The sequence below is a fragment of the Miscanthus floridulus genome, chromosome 16 (genome assembly GCF_019320115.1).
Source record: "Miscanthus floridulus cultivar M001 chromosome 16, ASM1932011v1, whole genome shotgun sequence".
Classification (NCBI taxonomy): domain Eukaryota; kingdom Viridiplantae; phylum Streptophyta; class Magnoliopsida; order Poales; family Poaceae; genus Miscanthus; species Miscanthus floridulus.
In genome coordinates, this window is record NC_089595.1 from 11973202 (window position 1) to 12000157 (window position 26956).

Sequence of the window (26956 nt, forward strand, 5' to 3'; positions counted from 1 at the left end):
CAGCCCTCGGACGTGGACCCTGACATAAGCATACGACAACCACTACAATCCAAGAGGGAACTCACATCGTCTACAGTAACGGACGTATGGTCACTTCCCCGTCTGCTCCCCATAGTGTTACGGCTCGTCACCCTGGCACACTGCACCATCCGCCGAGGTAGGATGGGACGTGACCATTTGCTGAACGAAGCCAGAGCACGGCCCTATCAGAATTGACGAACGTGCTATCCCTGGTACCATTTGCCATGTCAGCAGGGCAGGCTCAAGGGAAAAGGAAGACCCGGCACCTTCGAAGGACCTTCTCTACCTCTGTTTTTTTTCTTTCTCCCATCTGTAACACCTACTCTCCCTTGATATATAAAAGGGAAGACAGGGCACCCCCTAAGGGGAGAGGTCGATTTCACACATCACGCAACACACAGCCAAGCAGCAACCGAGCTCTTGGCATCCTTTCGACCTTTTCCATCAGAGACTTGGGACTTGTCCCTCTCTCGACCGTTTGTACCCCTACTACGAACCTTTTTCAGTGCTAATAACACGAGCAGCAGTAAACTAGACGTAGGGATATTCTGTCCGAACCAGTATAAACCTTGTATCCTTTAGTACATCATCCGGACCTAACGCGCAACAAATATAAATTTACTAGTTGGTGTTTGTTCGAAACACCGACAACAACAAACCATAAAATGATATCTGAACCAGTTAAAACTACAAAGTGGGTAGAAGTTTATGTAGATTTAGATTATTACCGAGTGCACAAATTTCAGGGAAAGAACGTCACTTTTAGATTGGTATAGCCATGATAATCTCCTTGTTTCCAAATCGAGTAGACCGGCACCAATGTCTGAACCTAGAAATAAGATGAACAAGTGAAAAGTGAATCCCAAGCGAAAAGGATACTGTATTGTGCCAGTAACATAAGCAGGCTACGAATTGCAAAAACTGTAAGAATGAGAACATCTTGTTATGACAATTAAATTAATTGCTCCAATTATAGAAATGACTAACCTTTAAATTGAAAAAAGGCATCACAAGAACCAAAATTAACTGAGTTACGGTGGAAGAAAAGTATATAGGTATACAAGTACCAAAACAAGAAGGTCTTGCTATATGGATTCAATACTCAACTGTCAAGTTTAAATCCTCAAAAAAAATTCAGGAATGCTGATTCGGTAGCAAAATTGTCAGTGAATGCATCCAACTTGATAGAGTTATGTAACACAAAGTTAAAACAGAAACAAGTTACAAAAATAGTGTATCTATGTGCAAGGGAAATTTTGGTTGTCTCCTACATTTAAGCTCTGACTCAATGAGCTCACCGAAAGCTGCATGTGTGCCATCAGAACTACAATCAGCTGTCCACATTGTACGATCAAGTGAATGAACTCTATAGGTAGTCCATGATCCCATTGCCGAGTCAATAGCTTCAGAAAGATCCATAGTATATATAGAGCCACCAGATTCTCCAGATCCAAGAGTAGCCACCATGTTTCACAACGTCAAGGGACCCAAGCTCACAGCATATTTCCAGTTAAGAATAAAGAAAACAGAATGCAAAACATGTGCATCTATGGCAACACCAAATATATAGAGAATACTATAAGTAACGAGTTTAGGATACAATGCTCGCTGAACTGATGAATTGATGTTGGATGCATCAGGGACATGACGTCCAAGCTTCTTTATACATGATATACTGGATGAGAAAGTTGTGTAGCCTACTTCAGATGACCAAATGCTGGGGAGTGCGCCTGCCTTGTGCTTTCCCGCGGGAGTCCAAGCAGGTTGGGGCAAAAACTCTGCCTCATTCTCAGAGTTATTCAGAGGAATCCCTAATCCGTATAACCTGTGAGAGGATTACAGGAAAATGTACCATGGCATTTGACATCAGTAAAAGTGAAGACCAATGAAAGATGAAACAGATCAACTGATTGTGAGACTTGAAGGATAAATAAACAGCGCATGTTCACTTAGAGCGGCCAACAGTGTAAGACGAAAGATTAATTTGTGTGAGCAGACAATACAGCGGCTGTGACATGGTGATACCAAGATGGGCTCAACAAGGCTTGCATACTACTTTATCTTTGAAATTTCAATCTTCTCTAAGAGCCTGCAAAATCTGTAGACGGTTTTAGTACATGCATCCTCAATAGACTAAGTCACTAATCAAATGAAAACAATAATTGGAAAATAATTATTGCATTATTCTATTAGTATCCACTACCTGGTGATGTAGTCAAGCGCTTCGCAGCCATTGTCAGATTATTGCTCTGCGTGTTCATCTGCCTTTTTTTCTGATGGGATCATTCTTAGGAAATAGTCTACAAGATTTGGAATAAATAATGAAACATGACTCGTAACTCATTATTTGAAAACATAATAACAGATACTTATTCTATAAGAAGAGTTGTATAGAAATCAAGAAATACCTCGATTAAGTGGGACGCATCGCACTGATGGCCACCCTAATCGGCACCTCCATCACCGAGCTGATCTTCCACTCGTCGGAATCGACCTCCGGTCCTCCACGCCTGGATCAAGAACAGGATTGAGGAGCAGGAAGAGGTTAGGTAGAGACGTGCCTGGAGTTGGAGCCGGTAGCAGTGGGACGGGGAGACGAGATCGATCTATGGATGAACTCACCTCCTCGGCGTGTTCGCGGCATTCCACCTCCTCGAACAGGCCACCCGCGCCGGTGCACCGCTGAGCCCGGGCCAAGGCCGGTTCTGCGCCGAAACCCTAGGTCGGGGTGGCGGCGGCGCCGGAGGCCAGCCGCCCAGGCCGAGGTGCCGCTCCGTGGGGAGGAGAGGCGGAGGCGGCGCTCGGCGTTGTCGAAGTCGGCGCGTGGCGGAGGTGACGGCAGAGGGTGGCGCGGCGGACACCACAGGAGAGAGCGATGCGAGGGAAAAGCCCGGAGGCGGCGTCTCGGGCTGAGGTCGAGAGGACGAGGGAGATATTTTTCTCCCCAACAGCTGTATATACAGCGGGCATTTGTAGGGGCGGCTGGTGATTCAGCCGCCCCTACAAATAGACACAGCAGGGGCGGCTGCTAATACGAGCCGCTCCTATAAATCTACGCATTTGTAGGGGCGGCTCGTATTACCAGCCGCCCCTACTGTGCTATTTGTAGGGGCGGCTGCTGTGCTGGAGCCCGAGCACGCCACTGTAGGGGCGACTCCATCACCAACCGCCCCTACAAAAAAATTGTCACGTTGCTACAAATGTTTTTTTGTAGTAGTGTACAGCGTGGGCGCCCTCGGGCCTCGGTTCCTCTACCCATGGCGTGACGCCGGCAGAACCGCCGCGCGTGGCCTCATAGAGCTCCATGCCAATTGCCAGCCTTCCCCGCGCGTGTAGTCTGCGTGCCTTGAGCACCACACCGACAGATAGGCGACGACAGACCGTGTTCGCCATCGCCAGCGGAGGCTCCGATCCAATCCCTCCCCCGTGCCCATCGGTCGTGGCCCACGTAGTGCACAGATCGAGGCCAGCCGCGCCATGGCTCGATGGCGCGTCGTCTTACTAGCTAGGCGTACATTGCTGGATGCGACGAGCCTGTCTAGGTGCGTCCGTTTGGCGGCTGGTCGACCGGCGACACTACGTGAAAAACGGTTTGTAGCAACGGGACAAATTTTTTTTAGGGGCGGCCGATGATAGAGCCGCCCCTACAGTGTCGTGCTTGGAAGCCCAGAGACCATACGCCCTTACAAATGGAACAACATGGACGGCTGGTGATACGAGCCGTCCCTACAAATGAGCCTGATTTATAGGAGCGACTCACTCACAAACCGCCTCTAGTATTTCTATTTATAGGGGCGGCTTAATCACCAGCCACCCCTATAAATAACTCTCACCATATCTAAAGTCTAAATTCGTTGTGGCCAGCTCGCGACGCCAGCATGTCCACGGTAGTAAACGAGATGGTGGCCGTTCGATGCCTGGTGGGTGGCCGTGATCGCGTTGATCAGCAGCTGGATCACCGAATATATACCGGCTCCAACCCTAGCTCTCTCTCCCGTCCACATCCGCCTCTCCTCCCTCCCCCTTATCTCGTGGCGGCGGCTAGGGCGGGCCCGGTCGCGCGCGTCCGGCCGAGGGCGCCACAGCTCCCTGGCAAGGGAGGCATGAGCCCCGGCTAGGGCGGCCTGGCGCGACAGCCGGCCTGGCGTGGCAGCGCAAGGGCCTAGCGCGGGTGGCCCCCACCATGGCGCACCCCGGCGCAGGGCGAGTGCGCCCCTCGGTGCGGTGTTGCGCCCCCAGCGTGGGTGGCACCCCGTGCGGCGTTGCGGGGTGAGCTCGCCCCCATGGCCGGCGGTGCGGCGGCGCGGGTGGGGCCCAGGGGTTGGTTCGGGTCAGAGCCTCCACGTGGCGGCTGGCTCTGAAGCCCCACGCGCCCCAGCGCGCGAGGACTCTGGCGCGAGCAGACCTAGGTGAAGGTGGCCTCTCTCCCTTGCTCCTCCTCTCCTTCACTCGCCGGCGCCGGGCTCGACCATCGTTCTGTGCTTGTCGCGCTTCTTTGCTGGGGTCGAACCGGGGCCTCCACGACCGAATCTAGGGCCTTCATGGCCGCATCCGTTCGTTCCGCCACTGAATCTAGCTTGGTCGTGTCCTCTTGTAGCGTCCGGCCGGATCGAGCTGCACGCCGACAGCTCTCGCCATCGCGATGTGGGCCATGCCGCCGGATAAGCCGCCAGCTTTGCTTTTGCGTCACCGTGCAGCTGCTTGCTAACGCTAGATCTGCGGTCCTTGTAGGTTGGTGGTGGTGGGAGGAGCGACCCCATGAGCGCACCACGGACGAAACGGCCTTCGGTACCAGGTCCGATTTGCTTTCTGTTTTCTCGGCCCTGCTTGTTCGATGTTTGATTTTTGAGTGCCTTTTCCCGCTTGCTGGAGTTAGGGACCGCGAGGACGATGCCGCAGCCGGACCGGAAGGCGCTGGGGATGATTCTTGAGAAGCTTCAAAAGTGCGTGTTTCACATCTTTGTCGCAAACGCAAGATGAGATTTGTTGTGTCAAGTTTTAATGAGCTCGATTTCTCCTCCTTTTGCCACTGCCCTATTCCGTAGGAAGAATACGTATGGAGTGTTTGCGGAGCCAGTGGATCTAGAGGAGGTAAGGAGCCCATATTCATTTGCCATGCTTCCTGGTGTTGTCAATTTGTTTGGTAGGGAGCTGTTGAGTGTTCATATCGCGGTTATTGATTGACACAGCTGCCTGACTACCACGATGTGATTGAGCACCCAATGGACTTTGGCACCATCTTGCCAGGAATGCGTATTGCTTGTTCGAGCAATTTGAGGTCAGATTGCTAGGCTTTGGGCGTATATTTAGGCAGCGTATGGATAATGAAATATCGTATTGCAATTTGTTGGCCATTAAAGAGTTACTTTTCAGTTCATTTTACTTTTGTCGTGAGCGAATTTGATGTGTAACGTTCTCCCAAAGTAGCAACATGTGATACGTTAGATTTGCCTAAGAGAATCAGGTTTGTAGTGAGGTAGCTAGACTTCTCCATTTCATCATGCATTTGGAACCACATTTCTTGGTCTTGCCTTTCACGACAATTTTGTGCGCAAGGAAGGTGGATACCTTTCCGCTTTGTCTGTTTGTACTAAATTTGTGTTGCCTCATGCAAATAGTCATTAACGTGTCCTTGAATTTGTGGTTGGGCACCCAATGGACTTCGCATCATGGTCAATCACATCGTGGTAATCAGCCCACCAGCTTTACCTCCTAAACTTTATGTTTAGATTTAACCTCACTGGTTATAGACCAAATTATTTTTCCTTCAAATAAGTTAAAACTCAACTTTGTTCATTGCTATTTCCTTTGATCAGTTTTGATGCTTCATAGAATCTTTGGCTGGTACTAAAAAACCTCTAATTGTAGATGAAACAAAAAATTACTGTTGCGTCACTACCTTTTTTATTCTGGGGATGAAGCAGAATCAGGTTCCAGCTTTTAAAAACAAGATAGTGGTGGAGGGTTTTTGTAACACCCTAAAATTTGCATCATCTTTAAAAATAGGTTGAAATGATTTTATTATGCACTTATGTGATCATGCAACATAGAAGAATCTCATATTATTTTTGTTCACCAGAACAGAGAAAAGAGTATCACCATCCATGTATTGGGAAGGCACAAGTGAAAGTCATGCATTTCCTTTCACAAATTTTCTTTTTCGTCAATTCTGGTCAGTTGTATTTTACTTTTTATGTCTGCTGCTGCCTTATTTGTTGTCCTGTCATCATATAAATGCATGTAATGATTAGTGTTTGAGCTAAAATGACGATCCTTGGTGCCTTCCTATGAATGGATTCTAGGATGTCCAAGCCTCCAAGGAATGACCAAATTTCTTTACACTTTTAAGATTTTGTTGTTGTATTTATCTGATCTGGTCTCTCAAAAAGCACCTGCAACATATTGCCAGCCACATGAATCTTCTCTACTAATGGTGTACACTACAGTTTTTGAACTTAAACAAGTGCATTGTCATGTTGGAATTCTGAAAATATAGTTCTTTCTTTTGTACAATAACTGGTGCATTTCTCTATAGGAGGAAAATGAGAGGAATGGGCAATTCTCTAATCAAACAATGGCTACTAAGTTTGAAGTGCAAACAGCGCCACTGAGTGATGGAGTCCTCCCTGGGATTATACGTCAGATAGTGATAGAGTAAGTATTCTTTGACTACTCTGAATTCCACGTGCTTTGGTTTTATCATCTTGTATGGTTTTAGAGACAGTGAAGCAAATTTCAGGATACTAATTAAAGTAGCTGGGAGGGACCTTATGCCTGCTTTGATATTACCTTCTTTCACCTCACAGTTTTGCACTCTATACTCTTTGCACTACGTCCAGTGGACATGCAGACCTAATAATTGCATACTAAGGGGGTTGCGTAAGAGGAAGTGATTGACACTGCAATCCTGACTGAGATATTGCAAGCTAGAGATAATACCAAATGCTGATGCCTTGTAACAGAGGTTGTATTTCTTTGGACCAGGGTGTGCCATGATATTGGAATCCTAGTACGAGAGGTATCTCCATCGTGCTCTAATTATGAATTTTGGAAAGAGGCATTGGTTACAAGTAAGAATTTTCCCTCTCGGATAACACGACCTGCTGGTACATGATGTCCTTATTTTGAGCATTGGCTGCTGCTATTTGGTGTACCATATACATCATACCTGTAGCAGGTAGCTTAAAGCTCATCCAGCATGTAGAGTCAGTTCAAGTACCTTTATTTTGGGAGGACATACAATTAAAACCTAGAGCGATGTACCTTGAGCGGTGACCAAGCACCAACATTATTCCATTTCCCAGATAGAACCTATCATATTCATTCTGTATCAACATTATTTCATTTCTCAGACAGCTGCGGCCATGACTCTCGCGCATTGGCGTGCGCAAATCACTAGTATTATAGAGCACAGTCGAAAAATATCTCTTGAGAGCTTCTCTTCCCCTGTCCTCTCTTTCTCTCCTCTACGCTCTCTCCCCCTCCCGACGCGAGCGGGCCAGCGGACGCAGCAGCCGCCCTCCTCTTCCTCCACGCCTCTCCCCCCTCGCGCCCCCTCCCCCCTTGCGCCGCAGGGGCGCGGCGACGGCGGCCCCGGCCAAGTCGCCGGTGCAGCGTTTTTGGGTGCAGTGCCACACGGTCGAGAAGGGTGTCGGCCACAAGCAAGGTGAGCGAACCCCCCCAGATCTGACGCGTGCGTTCTTGGACGGGGTTGTTGGGTGCGGTCGTCTGAGCTTTAGTTTGCGCTAGGGTTTGAATTGTTTACTGCTCTTGTTTTGCGTTGGATTTGGGTTCTTGAGCTACGACTCCCTTGGATCTCCGGTCAGATGGAGCAATTCAGGGAGAAGATTAGCTGAAAGCGAGATTGCATTCAGACTCGTAGCTAGCTAGCTAGCTTTGTTGCCTGCTGCGGGCGGATCTGCTCCCGAAGATCTCCTCTGCTCTTCTAATTCCATCGAAGAACGCCGAAAATTTGGCCTGGCGTTCTCGGAAAACCCGAGTTCTTGCGAGCTTCTTGCCCCCAATTTCTCAAAGTTGCCTCTTTTCCTCTTCTCTGACTGAGCCTGAGCTCGGGGGATCTCTTGCTTCTCTCCAGACTCCAGCTATGGAACATACCATCAGTAGCTCAGCAGCAGGATCCTTTTTTCAAAGTTGCCCTGAAATTCGCAGCGTTTTATTCTATTTCTTGACCTTCCTATGGTCCTACCTGCCGCATTTGTCGTCTGCGAGTCGTTATGTCGTACTACGATGCGGAATGTCACGCGATATTCAAACCAAAACGCCTTCCTTTAAGCAGATCCGCGTGGCTCTTGGAGTTTATCGGGTTCTCATGTACATTTCGGTTTGACTTTCTTGCTGCAGTAGCTCGTCAGCAATGGAGAATCTGAGATCTGGAAACCACCACCAAGGTGTTGCCATGGAGGGCGTCAAGTTTGCGCCGGAGATGGCCAACACCAAGAACATAATAGGAGGCCCGCACCAGCACTTGGCTGTCAGCAAGAGGGGTCTCTCAGAGTAAGCCCCCCGAGCTGTGCACAAATTTTGCTTCACCTGTAGCTTCCAATTGCATGAACTGGATCTCTAATTGAGTTAATTTCATTGCTTCAGAAAACCAGCTGCTGCTGTAAATACTAAAGATCAAGCTGGCTTTGTTGGACACCGTCCGGTCACAAGGTTTGCAATCTAACACCTCACTTCTAGTAGTTACTAATTACCATCCTGGATCGAATTACCATATATACCAGGTTAATGAAGTAGTATGTCTTGCTCTTTTGGCAGGAAATTCGCTGCAACACTGGCAAACCAACCTACGGTTGCCCATCTGGTAATAGTCATTAAAGATATTCAAATTGTTGCTAGTTTGATAGTGTCTGCTCTGTGCACTGCTGTTTGTTTCTGTAAATTTACGCTCCCATTATGGCATTATAAAAGTTAGGATTGACGTAGGAGCCAGATTATGAATGTGCAGTGCACTGTCTTTTGCTGCCAGTTAGATAATTTCCTGATAGATGCTGCTGCTTCTTATGGTGAATACGCCAATTCAGACATTTCATCAGTGTGAAAGAGAATTCAGATTTTATTTGCACGTAGCATATAAGTTTTATATATTTTTGAATGTGGTGCACTATGTTTTTGCTGTGAAATTGACAATTCTTGGATGCATGTTGCTGCAACTTGTGGTAAATATGGCCATTCAAATATCTGACCTGTGAAGTGTGAAAGGGCACCCATGGACTTCAAACTTGTATATTGAAGTCCTTTATATAATAATAATAATAAATTCAGCTTTTGCATATAGTATATAAAGTTTTGATCTATGCACTGAATCTTCTAATTTGTGCTGACTGCTCTTGTATGTTGTGTACATTTGAATATGCATATATAGAGTATATAAAGTTTTGATCTATGCATTGAATCTTCGAATTTGTGCTGACTGCTCTTGTATGTTGTGTACATTTGAATATGCATATATAGAATTTGAATATTCTACAAACTATCTTATTCTAGTAGACCTTTTTGTTCATAAATGTCGTGCAACTTTCTTTCAGTTCACATCTCCACATACTACAGTGAAATCCGACCTTGTTTCAACAAGTAGTAGTATTCATATATCAGCTCAGAATATTTTATTGTCATGTAGGCCCCAATTGGAAGTGAAAGACTGAAAAGAAACGCAGATACAACATTCCACACACCTGCAGATATGGAAAGCACAAAAATGACTGATGACATTCCCTTGCCTATGCTGTCGGAGATGGATGAAATGGTAAATTGACATTACTTAGCCCTTGGTAAGCATAATAGATTGGTCTATTTGGTAATTGTCATTAATACAAGTCATTTCAGATGAGCTCTGAACTGAAAGAGATCGAGATGGTCTATTTGGTGCACCTATTGGTACAACACTTTAGACTGTAGGCGGTGGTCGATCGGATTCGGGGCGTGCGTGGCGTGGTCGTGGTGGTGGCCCGGCGGCAATCAGACTGCGCGGGCTGCCCACACCTGTTGCAGGCGTCGTGGCCATGGTGTCACCGCCCAGCGCAGGTTGTCTGCGAGAGCTCCATCTGCCTCGCTATCGCGTGGGAGTGGCTCGTCGTTCGGCCGGTCAGCTAGCTAGCTCTCGAAGGTGGTGTCGCTGACCGACCAGCCGCCAGACGGACACATCCAGCAATGTACGCCTAGCTAGGAAGACAGTGCGCCATCGAGTCGTGGCGTGGCTGGCCTCGATCCGTGCACTGCGCGGGCAATGACCGACGAGCACGGAGGAGGGATTGGATCGGAGCCTTCGCTGGCGACGGCGAACACGGTCTGTCGTCGCCTGTCTGTCGGTGCGGTGCTCAAGGCACACGGACTACACGGTGGGGAAGGCTGGTAATTGGCATGTAGCTCTATGAGGCCACGCGGCGTCACGCTGTGGGTGGAGGAACCGAGGCCCTAGGGAGCCCGCGCTCTAGCTGCCTCGCTCACGGCGTCGACTACCTCAGGGCTCAGGGACCGACGGGCTGCGCCGTCCTTCAAGGAACGCCACGCCATGAAAGTGATCGATCATGATTTGTTGCGTTGCCTAGCGCGTACGCACGAGGAATTCAAGGTGAAGGTGGAGTGAACTACCTCACCGCAAAACCGCGGAAGGTGTCGGTCGGAGGGCGTACAGGTGCGTCGTCATGACGGACGGCACGTCGGCCGTGTGCGTGTCCATGAACAGCAAAGAAGCCCGTGGGACTAACCTGCCTGCCATAGTGCCATGACACAGGTCAAAACTAGCTCTCGATCTGCCTCACTCCACGTGCTACTTTGATGGAGTTTCATTTCATTAGTTCCTGCATCATGCATGCATGCATGGTGTGTCACTATCACCTGCAGGTTCTTTGTGGGCCACTGCGTTGATGTGCATGACGATGCCGCGGGAACGATCGATCGAGCTGCCTCAGCTGATTTCTTGTAGCGTGTTAGGGCGTGTGTTTTGATGTCTACAACTGTGTAGCGTGGTGAACTGCCGTCTTTTCTCTTGGGGCGTCATGCTTTTCCTTTTATCGACGAAGGGGAAGAGTAGGTTACACAGAGAGAGAGGGAGAAGAGCCAAGGAGAGGAAGGCTTCCAGGACCGTCGGGCCTTTCTTCTCCTTTATGCGGGTCCCGTCGACACTGCAGATGGTGACAGGGACGGTTCTACGCCGGGCGCCTGTTCGCCGCTGATGCCATGCCCTGGCGTTGTCAGCAAGTCATGACGTACCATTCCGTCCCGGCGGGCGACGTGGCGAACCAGCGTGCTGGTCAGCGGCCGTACAGGGAGTAGTCAGCATAATGACCACGCGTCCATCACTGTTGGTGATGTGAGTTCCATGGAGTGACATGTCGTAGGCACGGGTCATGTTGAGATGTGCCTGCTCCTTGCATGATGTCAGAAGTTTGACTTTGGGTTGTACTTTTTGGCCCGTAGTGGTTGGTGGCGGTATGGGCTTCTGTGAGAAGCCGCGCCTGAGAGGTCGGGCGAGGCAGGGCCCCCGATCCAGAGGTCGGGTGAGGCGGAGCCCGGCACCTTAGGGTCGGTTGGAGCTGTAGTCGCGCTCTTGATTGCTCGGATGAATTAATGTTGATGGTCATTAGCTCATCCTCTTCGGGTACTCTAGTATTGGTCCCAGACAGAAGGAATCATGGCAGTTCTATATCACAGGATACAACGACAAAAAACTACTCTTTCATGAATTACTTGGACAATAGTTACTGTAATTAGTACATTACGAGGTACTGGTAAATTCTGCACTAATAAAAACGGAACATTTCATATTAGTACCCTAAATTAGGACATTTATTTACCCTTGGTACATGGAATTATGGACACACGGTACTAAAATATCGGCGCAAACAGCTGTTTAAATTTTTGCAATATACTACTAGTCACTCCATAAAAGGAAAGAGCTTTTGCTACCGTTGGTTTCTGCTCCGATTGGATGTAGGATCCGTTCCAATTCCGACACAAAACCTATTTTAATGGATGGAGACACGACGGTCGGAGAAAAGCCAAACAAGCACCAATCAACTCAATCCATAATGAAATAGACAAGCGATCGTAACAATTTCAATCGGGCGACGCGACGGGTAGTGCACCAACTTCCTTGAAAACCGCGTTGGCATCGCTGGGTAATGTGAAGTGGTGGGAGCTACGAGCCATTTTGAGTCCATGTATGTTTTTTCTTGTTTTTTTTGACGAGGGTCTCACACTTCACTGAGTCTCCTCCCAGGCGACCGAGACCCGCATTGCATGGCCTGGTTAAAGTCGAGACCTACAGCAACGGTGTCACTGTCTGTTCACCTGTTGGCGCAGGTAGCGACAGTCTGGGTGCACGTACTGGTGCAGCTCTTTAGACTACAGGCGGTGGTCGATTGGATTCGGGACGCGCGTGGCGTGGTCGTGGTGGTGGCCTGGCGGCAATCAGACTGCGCGGGCTGCCCACACCTGCTGCAGGCGCCGTGGCCATGGCGTCACCGCCCAGCGCAGGTCGTCTGCGAGAGCTCCATCTGCCTCGCTATCGCGTAGGCGTGGCTCGTCACCCGACCGATCAGCTAGCTAGCTCCCGAAGGCGGTGTCGCACTACGTCACATGATTTTCAGGGGCGGCTAATGTTCATTTGTAGGGGCGGTTCGGCCAGCCGCCCCTACCATACCGTCTCTATAAATCATGCATTTGTGGGGCGGTTCCTAGACTGTCTCTACAAATTAATTTGTAGAGGCGGCTGGTGTTATCAGCCACCCCTACAAATCGATTTGTAGAGGCGTGGCTGACCGGTTGGGCGACGAGCCACGCCTACGCGATAGCGAGGCAGATGGAGCTCTCACAGACGACCTGCGCTGGGTGGTGATGCCGTGGCCATGGGTGTGGGCAGCCTGCGCAGTCTGATTGCCGCTGGGCCGCCACCACGACCACGCCACGCGCGCCCTGAATCCGATCGACCACCGCCTGCAGTCTAAAGAGCTGCACCAGTACGTGCACCCGGACCGTCGCTACCTGCGCCAGCAGGTGAACAGACAGTGACGCTGTTGCTGTAGGTCTCGGCTTTGACCAGGCCATGCGATGCGGGTCCCGGTCGCCTGGGAGAGGGAGACTCAGTGGAGTGGGAGACCCTCGTAAAAAAGCAAGAAGAAAAAACATACATGGACTCAGACTGGCTCGTGACTCCCACCACTTCACATTACCCAGCGATGCCAGCGCGGTTTTTGAGGAGGTTGGTGCACTATCCGCCACGTCGTCCGATTAAAATTGTTGCGATCGCTTGTCTGTTTCATTATGGATTGAGTCGATTGGTGCTTGTTCGGCTTTCCTCCAACCGTCGTGTGTCTCCATCCATTAAAATAGGTTTCGTGTTGGAATCGGAACGGCTCCCACATCCAATCGGAGCAGAAACCAACGGTAGCAAAAGTTCCTTCCTTTTATGTAGTGACTAGTAGTATATTGCAAAAATTTAAACAGCTGTTTGCGCCGATATTTTAGTACCGTGTGTCTATAATTCCATGTAACAAGGGTAAATAAATGTCCTAATTTGGGGTACTAGTATGAAAGGTTCTGTTTTTATTAGTGCAGAATTTACCAGTACCTAGTAATGTTCTAATTACAGTAACTATTGTTCAAGTAATTCATGAAAGAGTAGTTTTTTGTTGTTGTATCCTGTGCTATAGAACTGCCATGGTTCTTTCTGTCGGGGACCAATATTAGGGTACCCGATGAGAATGAGCTAATGATCATTAACATTAATTCATCCGAGCAGTCAAGAGCGCGACTACAGCTCCAACCGACCCTAGGTGCGCGGGCTCCGCCTTGCCCGACCTCTGGAGGCGAGGGCCCACCTCGCCCGACCTCTCAGGTGCGGCTCCTGACAGAAGCCCGTACTGTCGCCAACCACTCACTACCGGAAACAATGACTTTGCCGTGTGCCACAGACACTCGGCAAAGGCTTTGCCGAGTGTAACACTTGGCAAACAGCACACGACATCTACAGTGTCGGCAAACAGCTATTTGCTGAGTGTTTTTTATTGCGCATTCGGTAAATGATTTGCCGAGTGTCAAATTTGACACTCGGCAAAAAAAAGTTGTTTGCCGAGTGTTTTTCCAAAATGCACTCGCAAAGGATTATTGTTTGCCGAGTGTTTTTGGGAATTACACTCGGGCAAACCTATTTTCCAAAGAAAAAAATATTTTTTTTCTCAGCATATCATTATTGTTTGCCAGTGTTTTGGGGAATTACACTCAACAAACCTATTTTTCAAAGAAAAAAATATTTTTTTTCTCAGCATATTTATATGGTATAGGTAGGCTATTGCATCTCTGAAGAGGCAGTGACACACGGAGTACTAAAGAACTAATTATTACCAATGAATGGGTGTCATGAAAAAAAAAGAGTAGAAGAAACTCCCAAGTAATTGAGACTACAATTACCAATTAATTAGAAATTGAGACTACCGACATGATGTCAACAATTGAATTGAGAAATGAAAGGCTTTGGAGAAAAGAACATCTAGGTAAATGATAGATTAAGGATACATCAGCTTATTTAACAAACAAAAGGGAAACAGAAAGCACCATTTTTTTTGGGTGCAGTCTCGATTTGCAGACCATAAAGTAGAACACCATGCACTTTGCTAAGTACCTGAGATTCCTATGAAGGAAAAGAAAAAGATTACCACAAACATTGCAAAAAGATGGTTAAGACATTTATATATACATATGGGATCAACATAATCAGGTAGCATGGTAGAACTATTTTAATACCTCTATTCCATAGCTATTTTATCTGCACCGTGAAAACAATCGTTCTATTCTGAAATTTGTCTCATAAGTTAAATAACCTGTGCTGATTCTATGAACCAAGTATAGAAATAAAATAATGAATGTCACAGTACAGTATGAAGCAACTATATGGGGAAACAAAGAGTTCAATCTGCGCAGAATTTATGTTAGCATGAAACACATGAGCTTGGTTGGCACAAAAAAAAGCATTAGTCCCGTTAGGAATTTGTCTGAATTCTGATATAGCAATTTGCATAGGTACTGTCAGTGCTTTGTGTGCAGGGTGTGGTTACTGGATGAGCTAGTCAATATAAATTAAAAGAATGAACCCTTTCAGTATGTATGCAGATTAATTGAACAACTGAACTTTTCAAGTCGGTGATTGAAGGATATAACAGAGGAAAGGGATAGCATTTACCGCAATGTCTTGTGTGACCAAAGGATCTTGATGTGTTGACCTATCGGCCTATCATGGCCCTGCAAATTTAGGCAAATTAACCCTTTCAGTCTGTATATGCAGATTAATTGAATAACTAAACTTTTCAGTCGGTGATTGAAGGGCATAACAGTGCAAAGGGATAGCATTTACAGCAATGCCTTGTGTGACCACTTTTGTTCGCACCTAGTAAGATCTGAACTGAATCAGGAGTAACATTCTTGAAACTGTGGACTTAAATGGATAGCTAAGTAAAAACTACATAAGCAAGAGAGGGGCATGGAGAAGGTTTTACATGAATATATCATAGTCCCATGCTCACAGTTGCCATTTACGGAGGTGTCCAGGACATGAGACTCAGACGAAACAGACTACAATGAATTTCAAATAACAAAAATGAAGTAATGATCAAATCAGGAACTAATTCATATTGAAAGCAAATGTGAGTTTAAACATTGTGTTGGGGATGACAGCTTACAAACCCAATGGCACAATACTGCAGTTGCAGCTTCACAAACTAGCAGAACAGAGATAATTGTGCTACATTATTACAAAGGTATTTATCCCAACTTTCAGGCCATGGCATGTAAAATTAAAATTCAGAATAATGGGATAGATACCAACTAACAGATGGCTATATAAGACCGAATGGCGTACTGAAAGCAGATAATGACCTCAATATAGTAACATTTACACAAACACGGAGCATCCAAGAGACTTGGTATTTACTACCATATAATCTGATTTGGATAATAAGAGACTGTAAAACATAAATAATGATTCTCAGTGTCGTCTTCATAGCTAGCAACAGTGATTTTGCTAAAACAATAATATGTGGTTTTGAAAAATGATTTTTTATGGTTAAGAATAGTTTGGACACAATATGCGTATCCAACAAAAGAAGCAAATTTTGTTGCAGAGATATAGCAATCCATGCATTATTAGTTGAGAGCATAGTTTTTAAGGCGGTAAGGCGAGGTGCGGCGCTCGACCCCCTTCTAGACGCCTAGGCGAGTTAGGCGCTGGGCGAGGCGACGCCATACACATACTCTAACCTTCCATAGGATAGCACAAACATACACTTATACATACCTTTTTGCTACCAATTCTAGAGCTCATGAAGCAGTGATCCTCCTGTTTCCAGTTGCCTTCTTCCATGTGCTATACAACCCCTAACAAGTTTCAACATGTGTGACTCATTAATATAATTATGTAACAGAAATACTTTGTAACCAGATTAAATATGGATAGTGAAATACCTTTTGATGATCTGACCTCTCTTTTCTTCTCCCAAACAGTAAGCTGCATATACAATAAGAAATTTAGCAACAGCAAGGAAATTTAGCAACAAAAGACACAAGCAAATATCAATATGTCATCATTACATCAGCTGATCAGCCCATAAACTCATATAAGAGTCTTAGTGGCATAGTTAGCCATATTACAAACATTCTAGAAATATAGATAAGAGTCTTAGTGGTATAGTTAGCCACATTATAAGCAGTTCACAAATATAATTAGTGCAAATCTGAAATCTGCTAGCCATATGCTGCTAGCAGCCAACTCTCAACATTCAATATCCGTCATCAAAGTCATCAAGGATGTTTGGACCCTCCATGTTTTCGCCGCCACCGTTGGAGCCATTGGGATCCTGCTCACAATCACTCACATCAGCATCGTCATGTGGATCTTCCTCTTCCTCTTCTTCATTGGCCCAACCTAAGTCTTCTTCAAGTTCAGCCAACCTTGACTGTCCATTTCTTGCACGCTTGCTGCTGGCATTCCTTGAAAGATTGCGGCCTCGCAGCGAGCTTGATGCACTAACAGCTTCATCCACAAGTTCCCATGTAAGGCCATTACCATTGTCACCATTGTCACACCCACGGGCACCTTGAGGATGAACATAGGAGGAGTCAGCCCACTCATTGTCCCAATCAAACTCCTCAATGACCAAAGGATCAAAAATTTTCCCTTTTTCTCACGCCTTAACTGAAACATGGTCTTCATCTTCCGGTTGTAGAAAACAAACACAATGTCATTTAATCGCTTATGCAACAACCTATTTCTTTTCTTTGTATGCATCTACAAAAGAAGAATGGGAAAACAACAAATAAATGTGTCATTAATTGGCTAGCTGAGCACAAATCAATTAGAAGAAAACAGTGACTAGTGAAGTTGGCAATACTCACAAACTCAAATGTACTCCAGTTTCTCTTACAACCAGAGGATGAAGCACGAAGACTAACAATGCGTCTAGCAAACCTTTGAAGCTCAATAGCACGACCACCATATGAACGCCATCAATCAACTATATTGCCAAATACAAACATATATTAGCATTTTGAGATGAAATATACTTGGCTACTTGCTGGAATTAAATTGCACATACTAAAACTTGCTGAAATTATAAGAAAAACAGCACGTACGAGGGTTTAAATTCTGTAGGTTTTGCTTGGCCATTTTGTTTGAGAATGCATCTCCTCTAAGGCCTTCATAGTCTAAGGATTGAGCATCAGTCTTGCTTTTAATTTCTTCATCCTCCACCATTCTTCCAAGCACATCAAGAAAACAGCCTCTTAACTGCCCAACAGTTGCATCATCATTAGCTTGTATGAGATAATGCAGTCTTCCTAGGTTCAAATACAATGCAGCCCCATACAAAGGATGGTCCATTTGTGTGACCCAACGCTTCTCAATGATCTTAATGATATTCTTGAGCAAGGTTTTCTTGTTTTCAGTAGCAAAGCTGAGCTTGATCTTCTCTTTTGCATGATTCATTAGTGCTGCAACCTTTGGCATTGCAGGCCTCTCATCACCATCAACCACCCTAAGAACAATAAGCAGAGGTGCTGAAGCTCTAAGGCAATCTTCAACTGAATTCCAAAATTCCATAGAGAGCACAGTGTTGTGCACTTCTTGACCGGCTGCAGTTTTTGCCAATTTGTTCCCCAACCATTCTTCACTAACAAATAAAGCCTTCAAAGCATCTCTGTGCTTGTGCAAACTTTTTAAAGTGAGGAAAGAGGTGGCAAATCGAGTGGCTGCAGGTCTCACAAGATCAGCCCCTGTCTTTTCTCTCATCAAACTAAGAATTCTCCCATGCCTATAGATGAAAGTTGTGACACGTTTGGCTCTTGCAATGGGCTTCTTAAATTCCTTCAAGTTCCCTATCTCTTCCAGCATAAGATCCAAGCAGTGTGCAGCACATGGGCTCCAATACAGCGTAGAAATCCTTTCCATTAGAATTCTACCAGCTGCCTTGTAATTAGCCCCATTATCAGTGATAACTTGAACCACCTTGTCTTCCCCAATCTCCTCAATCTTTGCCTCCAATAAATCAGCAAGCATAAATGCAACATGTACCTCACTTGATGCATCAATAGACTCCAAGAAATAAGTCCCTGTAGGGCTGTTCACAAGAAAGTTGATCAAATGGCGGCCTCATCAGTCCAGCCGTCTGACATAAGTGTGTAGCCATACATCTTCCAGGCCTGCTCATGTTCCTCCCTCATAGAACTGGTCAATTTCACAGCATCCTTAAGCAATGGTTCACCTAACATATAGGGAGTAGGAGGCTTGTAACCTGAACCAAATTGTGCAGTTGCCTCAACTGCAATCTCAAATTGTCTTGCTGTTGCTGCATTAAATGGCACACCACACTCATAGAACCATAAGGCCCACAGCTGATCCACATAGTGCTTCTCCTCTTTGGTCCTTATCTTGGCTGGAATTGTTGGCTGAGAACATCCTTTACGTCTTTCATCAACAAGTTCTTCAGGTGTTTTCCGAAGCATCTCAACAATTGACTTGTTAACCTTCGGCTTTGTCTTTGTATTGCTTGCTGCAGTAGCCTTGAATAAATAATTTGCACGCCTTTGTTTAGCTGCAGTCCCTAAACTTGGCTGCACCTTGGAAGCTTGGGATTCTGCAGGTGCACTGTCTTCAGCTTGAACAGATTCAGCTCTAGCTGCTGGGGCTGCTACTGCATCTACCACCACCACATCTGCTGGTTCCTCGGGTGGCTCATCATCCTCTTTGTTGAACAATGGCCTCTTGTTGGATTCCAAGTAATCTCTCATCTCCTTCCTAATGGCAGTGGTGGTCTTAGGACACATTTTTGCATCTCCATATCCACCTGCCAGATGCTGCTTCAACCTTTTTATCCCTCCAGAAACCTCAGTGTCACAAAGAGTACACGTCACCTTATCTGGCTTCTGAGGGTTTGCCCAATATCCATACTTCCAGCCTGGATCATTTGAGTTGGCCTTTCTTGCTTTGTCTACCTTAGGATCATAGTTCTCATTGTTGACAGAAGGTGGACTAATGCTTGCCATTCTAGCATTAGAAAAAAAAATTAGCAAGTTGGCAATGGCAAGTCTCAAAAAAAAAATACTAGCAGACAACAGATAAAAAAAATACTAGCAAACTCTACATATGGTTTCATCTATGAGCCTATGAGCTATCCATTCCAACTATGCAGCAAAGTTCAGACATGCATTGCAGTTGTGTGGTATCAGTTCTAATCCTTTAGTTTGTCTGCAGTCTGCACTTGTATCTTCAAAATTGTTTGTTCTTGTTGTAAGCTTCTAAACTGTCCAACTGTATATTCTTATCAGCTTGTCACTGTTATGCAGGCTCAAAAAGTTATTGGAAACAAGTGGACTGAAATTGGAAAAGTTGTCTCTGGAAGGTGTGTTTTTCTTATTGGATTGCTGTTTATTGCAATTTGAAAAAAGGATAAAAATGAGATTTGTGAACTAAGGTTTATGGCTTATGTATTTTTGGGTTTGGCTACAACAGAACTGACAATGCAGTGAAGATTGAAGAATCGCTTTTTTACTCTGTGCAAAAGGAGGGCCAAGGATGAGGAGCTATACCAAGAAAATGGTGTGCCATGTTCCAACTCAAATGCAAAGAGGGTTCTCGGTTCTCACAGACACCAGGCGGAGTTGCCTCCTTGCTACATATTAAGCAGATGAGGTATATACAACACAAACTGAACTTACATATTAAGCAGAGCAGAGTCGCGGAGCAGAGCAGAAGCGGATGGCGCTGGAGTCGGACTTGCGCGGCTAGGACGGGTGGCCTCAGCAGCGGAGAAGAGTTGCGCAGACGGGCAGCCTCAGCAGCGGAGCAGAGTCGAGTGGACGGGACGGGCGGCCTCAGCAGTCAGCAGCGGAGCAGAGCCGCGCGGACGGGACGGGTGGCCTCAGCAGCGAAGCAGAGTCGCAGCAGTGGAGCAGAGCCGCGCGGACGGGACGGGCGGCCTCAGCAGCGGAGCAGAGTCGCGCGGACAGGCGGCCTCGCACGGCTGGGACGTACTTGCGCGGGGCAGTCGCCTACGCCGCCGCCGTCGCCGGATTTGAGGTGCGTCGCCACCCTCTCCTCTCTTCCTCCCTCCTTCCTTTCCCTTTCCTCTCTTGCTCTCTCAGACGTGATGGGGATTGGGAGATTTGGCGGGAGGTGTAGGCGCAGCGCTGCTGCTTTTCCCGCAAGGGCGTCGCGCCGTTCTTTTCCCGCCCGCTCGAGCGCGCAGCGCCGCTCTTTCCTGCGCCTTTTACATCCGCGACGTCCGCCTCAGCGAGAAGGACGACTAGGCGACGCCTTCGACCGCAAGGCGACGCCATACGCCGGGACGGTGCGGCGACAGCGACGCCGCGCTTGAAAATCCGCCCGGACGACTAGTCGTCGCCTAGGCGACGCCTTAAAAACTATGGTTGAGAGATCCAAGACAAAATAGTACCTAACTAAAAGTTCAATATACACAATTTACCAAGGCATGACAAATTGATAATGACACTAACAGGATCTAAAAAAATTAACAAATCCAGAATTGATAATCCACAATTTGCAGTTAATTAAGCATATAGTGAAAGAAAGGACCATCTAGTTGAGCAGTCCCATTGCTAGCTGAGGATCCTTTACAGAAAGGGCATCTGATGCAGACACATGAAAATTAGTAGTGGTGAAAAAAATTACAAATACAAAATCAAGGTAGGAAAATTAATATAGAAAAAACATAATTAACCCTGAGATCCTCCAAATCGTCGTGACCTCCTCCTTGGATCCTGTCAAAGTCACACAATATTCCTATGAGATTAAATTATGTGAGAAAATTACAGATCGACCGCTGCCTGTCCCATGTGGCCATGTGTTGTGTTGCCGTGGGGTGGGAAGCAACAAGAGATCCGAGGAGACTTGCGACTCCTAATGGCCTAACACAAATCAAGAGAGAGGTTAGGGTTTGGGGGAATAGCAAAGAGGAGGCCAAAGGAGAATCGGGTGCTGGGAACTCACCTGGCGTGGCACGATGGTGGAGTTGCGGAGGTGGCTGGCGCTTGGCGGTGGTCCTCGGCTCGGCCGCTTGGGCCTTCGGCGCGGTAGCGCCTAGTCGCCCTATCAGGCATTGGCCAAGAAAAAGAGCCACGGACGAGGGGGGCGCTCGAGAGGAGGGGGCGGACACATCTCCGATGTCGACGAGGGGGCTGTCACCGCCTTCGACGGCGAGGTCGCTAAGGAGATCCCCGATGGTGAGCAGTGGACCTCCGACTCCTCGCATCTATTTTTCTCATTCCGTACAGGAGACGAGAGGGACGCGGGCCAGGGGGCCGACAGGGCCGGGCGCCGGCGGTGGCCGGGGGCGGGTGTGCCTGTGAGCGTGTGTGGCGCGAGTGGGTGTGTGCGTGTGGCTTTGTGCATTCGGATGCGGGGTATATGAGTGGGGGTTTGCCGAGTGTCTCAGATCTGACACTCGGCAAACCCCTTCTTTGCTGAGTGCCAGACCAGGAGCACTCGACAAATCTAGTATTTTTTCATTTTTTTTCTTTTTCTTCTTTTTCATAACGTATTTTTCTAAATTTGTTCCGATGTATTTTGAAAATACCTTGTCAAATTCACTCAACAATATATATTTGATTTTTCTACGAATATTATTCCATTATTTCATGCAGTTATAGCTCAAATTCTATTTATATCAATTAAAATTCTATAATCACACTTAATAAATTAAAATTATCAAACGGATCCAAAAAATTACCAAAAATTCATATGAAACAATCTATGTTCTCTGTTGCCTATACAAAAAGTTTTGAAGTCAAACCCCAATTCGACCATCACTTTGACTTCAAATCTTACCGAATCATTCTCAATGCTACGATTCTTCTTCTAAGATGTTTCGGTTTATAAACATTGTACGTGACAAAACGTGTAAAACCTTATCAATTTTTTACCACAGCCTCCACGTATGATATCATCACATCATGACAAATCTCATGATTTTTAAACTTCGTTTGCTTTTTTTAGAATGCAAAAACCATTCGGCCACACGTTCGTGGTCGTGTTTTTTGAACGAGATGTTCGAAATTTCTTTTCATTTCCAAGGAAAGGCCTCACACTGGACTCAATAACATGACTATCATTTTTCTACTCATTTTATTCTATTATTTGAATGACTTGCAGTTCAAATTTGACTTAAACCAAAAAATTTCTTAAAATGCAATAAATTAATTAAATATAGCAAAAAGATCCAGAAATGTACCAAATTTTAACATGGAGTACCACATGTTGTATGTGTAGAGTAGAAAAAGTTTGAAGGTTAGAAGAGAGAAAAAAACTTATTTCTTTGCCGAGTGCAAAAAAAACACTCGGCAAACCCCGTTCTTTGCCGAGTGTTTTTTTGCACTCGGCAAACCCCCTTCTTTACCGAGTGTTTTTTGGCACTCGGCAAACCCCCTTCTTTGCCGAGTGTTTTTTTTGGCACTCGACAAATCCTTTTTTTGCCGAGTGTAATTATTTTGCCGAGTGTTTTTTGAACAACACTCGGCAAAGAGCTTGTTTGTCGAGTGCTCGAAGGATTGCACTCGGCAAACCCACTTGCACTCAGCAAATTGACTGTTTCCGGTAGTGACTACGAGCCAAAAAGTACAACCCAAGGTCATACTTCTAACATCGTGCAGGGAGCGGGCACATCTCAACATGACCAGTGCCCGCGACATGTCACTCCAGGGAACTCACATCAGCAACAGTGACGGACGCGTGGTCACTATGCTGCCTACTCCCTGTATGGCCCGCTGACCAGCACGCCGGTTCGCCGCATCGCCCGCCGGGACGAAATGGGACATCATGACCCGCTGACAACGCCGGGAAGTGGCATCACTAGCGAACAGGCACCCGGCGTGGAGCCATCCCTATCACCATCTGCAGTGTTGGTGGGACCCGCATAAAGGAGAAGAAAGGCCCGATGGTCCTAGAAACCTTCCTCTCCTTGGCTCTTCTCCCTATTTGTCTCTATGTAACCTGCTCTTCCCTTTCGTCTATAAAAGGGAAAGCACGATGCCCCAGAAGGGGAGACGGCGGTTCACCACTCTACACGGTTGTAGACATCAAAACACACGTCCTAACACGCCTTAGGAGCATATGCATGTCAGAAAATAGCCGAGGACGCAGCTCGATCGATCGTTCCTGCGGCGTCATCATGCACATTGCCGGGGTGGCCCACAAAGACCCTGCAGGTGATAGTGACACACACCATGCATGATGCAGGAATTAATGAAATGAAACTCCATCAAAGTAGCACATGGAGTGAGTACGCGCTCTACAACACAACAAATCACGATCGACCACCTTCACGGCGTGGCGTTCCTTGAAGAAGGATGGCGTAGCCTGTCGGTCCCTGGGCCCTGAGGTAGTCGACACCGTGAGCGAGGCAGCTAGAGCGCGGGCGCCCTCGGGCCTCGGTTCCTCCACCCACGACGTGATGTCGGCAGAACAGCCGTGCGTGGGCTCATAGAGCTGCATGCCAATTGCCGGCCTTCCCCGGCCGTCGTGTACTTCACGTGCCTTAAGCACCGCACCGACAGACAGGTGACGACAAACCGTGTTCATCGTCGCCTGCGGAGGCTCCGATCCAATCCCTCCCCGTGCCCATCGGTCGTGGCCCACGCAGTGCACGGATCGAGGCCAGCCGCGCCACGGCTCGATGGCGCGCCGTCTTCCTAGCTAGGCGTACATTGCTGGATGTGACGAGCCTGTCTAGGTGCGTCCGTCTGGCGGCTGGTCGGCCGGCGACACCACCTTCGGGAGCTAGCTAGCTAACCGGCCGGGCGACAAGCCACGCCCACATGATAGCGAGGCAGACGGAGCTCTCGCAGACGACCTGCGCTAGGCGGTGACGCCATGGCCACGGCGCCTGCAGCAGGTGTGGGCAGCCCGCGCAGTCTGATTACCGTCGGGCCGCCACCACGACCACGGCACGCACGCCCTGAATCCGATCGACCACCGCCTGTAGTCTAATGAGCTGCACCAGTACGTGCACCCGGACCATCGCTACCTGCGCTAGCAGCTGAACAGACCGCGATGCCGTTGCTACAGGTCTTGGCTTTGACTAGGCCATGCGATGCGGGTCCCGGTCGCTTGGGAGAGGGAGACTCAGTGGAGTGGGAGACCCTCGTCAAAAAAAAAAGAAGAAGAAAAAACATGCATGGACTCAGACTGGCTCGTGGCTCCAACCACTTCACTTTACCCGGTTACTGTAGCCAGAATTCCATTCCAAAAAAAGAGTTGTTCGAGTCGGCTAGATTTGTTGGGGTTTTGCGGGTGCTTAGAAGCGGGGCGGCGGCGGCGGAGGCGCACCCTAGTTTTCGCCGTCTCCAGCAGCAGTGATGGCGCCGAGGATACGGCCGCAGCTGTCGGCATGCGATGCCAGCGCGGTTTTCGGGGAGGTTGGTGCACTACTCCTACTCTATCCTAGCTACCACCCGTCGTGTCGCTATTTGTTTTCTTCCAAAAAATTTGTGCGATCGCTTGTCTGTTTCATTGATGATGGATTGAATTGATTGGTGCTTGTTCGGCTTTCCTCCGACCATCGTGTGTCTCCATCCATTAAAATAGTTTCCGTATCGAAATCGGAACGGCGGCTCCCACTGAATCCAATCGGAGCAGAATCGGTGGTAGCAAAAGCTCCTGCCTTTTATGAATTTGTCAACTAGGAGTAGGATAGGACTAAGGTGGTGTTTGGTTACGCCTCCTAAATTTTAGTCGTTGTCCCATCGGATGGTTGACACATGCATGGAGTATTAAACATAGATTATTTATGAAACTAAATACATAGATTGAAACTAATTTACGAGACGAATCTATAAAGCCTAATCAGTCCATGATTTGATAATGTGGTGCTACAGTAAACATGTGCTAATGACAAATTAATTAGGCTTAATAAATTCGTTTCACGGCTTACTGTTGGATTCTGTAATTTAATTTTTTTATTAGTATCTGAACACCTCATGCGACACCCCATATGACACCTCCTAAACTTTAGTCAGTGGGTCGAAACGCCCCCTAACCTTCTGTCCATGATTTGGCATTATTAATTAGTTTGTGTCGGTACAGAAAGTGATCAACTAGTAAATATTTATAGTTTTGCCGTACGTTGTGATCGGAGGTGGCCTAGCACTCAATGACACAGGGTTTATACTGGTTCAGGTAATGTGCCCTACGTCCAGTTTGGGTCGGTCAGTGACTTTATTCCTAAGCCCAGGTGCTCGAAGTTTGCAGTGGGGTTACAAACGAGAATGATAAAGATGGGGTGTACAAGAGGTCCGGTCGGTTTCGGTCGGAAGGGCCGAGAGTGACAGGAGCTACGCTATGAGCTAAGAGTTCAAGCGTTTGCTTGAGGATCGAACCTGGCGGTTCTACGGTTGTGGACTAGTGAACTTGGTTGATCTGATGAATCTAAGAAAAGGCCCTCCTCTATTGAAGGGAGCGCATCCCCTTTTATAGATGAAGGGGATGGCTTTACAAGTGAGAGGGAGAGAGTATGTTTGCTTCTCAGCCTTGCCGCCCACACCGGCGGGTACAAGACGATTGTAGGCGCCCCAACACTGTTGATGTTACTGTAGAATGTCAGATGCATGTGGGGGTTGCATTGCCTTCTTCAGGAATGACAGATGTCGGCACCTGCAAACACTGTTGATGCCTGGAGGCATGTGACGAGTTTCACCACATTCACCCGGTACGATAAATCCCAGTGCCCACAACACTATCGATGCCTAGAGGCACGCGGGGGGCCTTACCGTATGGGAGTTAACGGCGCCCACAATACTGTAGAGGCAGATGTCGGCGCCTATAATACTGTTTACGTTAGGGCGGTTGTGGAGTACTGTCCCTGTAAGCAGACAGGGTATGGTCGCTGGTATCATGGTTTGACTTGTGCGCCCTGGCTTGCTTTCTTCGTTTGTCCCCTAGTCCTTTCCGAGCGGGTGTCCCCGGTCGGATGGTCCCAGTCGGCTCTGGTCGCGCCAGTCGGCCGAAGTAGTCGACGAGCGGGTGCTGTTCTTCGGATAGACCTTTCGGTCGGTGACTGGACCGCCCTTCTAGTCTATTGTTTTAAACTCTTGGGCCGGCCCATGAGTTACGTGCTGTCTGCTTGGGCCGAGCCTTGGCGTGGAAGCCGGTCCCCGAGGGACCCCGGGTTTATGAACCCGACAGGAGCCCCCGAGCCTCCGGGTGATTTGGACAGAATCGTCCGGGGGATTTTTGTCTTTGTCGTCGGGTGCGCGCGAGCGCACCCACGGGTGTAGCCCCCGAGCCCCCGGGTGGTTCGGGCCCGAACCATCTGGGGGATCTTCTGTGTTTAGTCGGTGGGGGAGCTTTTTCGTTTCATCGGCGGGTGCGCGCGAGCGCACCCGTGGGTGTAGCCCCAAGCCCCCGGACGGTTCGGGC

At 47.6% G+C, this 26956-nt stretch overlaps 1 protein-coding gene and 1 long non-coding RNA gene across 8 annotated transcripts in view; one reads left to right on the forward strand and one right to left on the reverse strand.

The window, feature by feature from the left end:
• Positions 1 to 2224: 2224 nt before the first annotated feature.
• On the reverse strand, positions 2225 to 2661 carry LOC136514150 (uncharacterized). Its single transcript, XR_010773552.1, has 3 exons — positions 2644 to 2661; positions 2430 to 2531; positions 2225 to 2321 (listed from the first exon to the last, which is right to left on the reverse strand). It is a non-coding gene; the product is annotated as an uncharacterized lncRNA (long non-coding RNA).
• Positions 2662 to 7392: 4731 nt separating this feature from the next.
• Positions 7393 to 26956, forward strand: part of LOC136514146 (cyclin-B2-2-like) — a 44532-nt gene continuing 24968 nt past the window's right edge. For 3 of the 7 annotated variants that reach the window (XR_010773550.1, XR_010773548.1, XR_010773549.1), the window contains exons 1-7: positions 7393 to 7687; positions 8383 to 8535; positions 8629 to 8694; positions 8800 to 8845; positions 9662 to 9787; positions 19873 to 19928; positions 20039 to 20218. Coding sequence is in view for 4 of the 7 variants with exons in the window: in XM_066508138.1 (XP_066364235.1) it covers positions 8396 to 8535; positions 8629 to 8694; positions 8800 to 8845; positions 9662 to 9787; positions 19873 to 19928; positions 20039 to 20105 (501 nt within the window). In the remaining 3 variants the exon portion in view is untranslated. Of the gene's footprint in view, positions 7688 to 8382; positions 8536 to 8628; positions 8695 to 8799; positions 8846 to 9661; positions 9788 to 9867; positions 12247 to 19872; positions 19929 to 20038; positions 20352 to 26956 lie in introns of those variants that run through there. The other 4 variants (XM_066508138.1, XM_066508141.1, XM_066508142.1 and 1 more) reach the window with 4 other exon arrangements.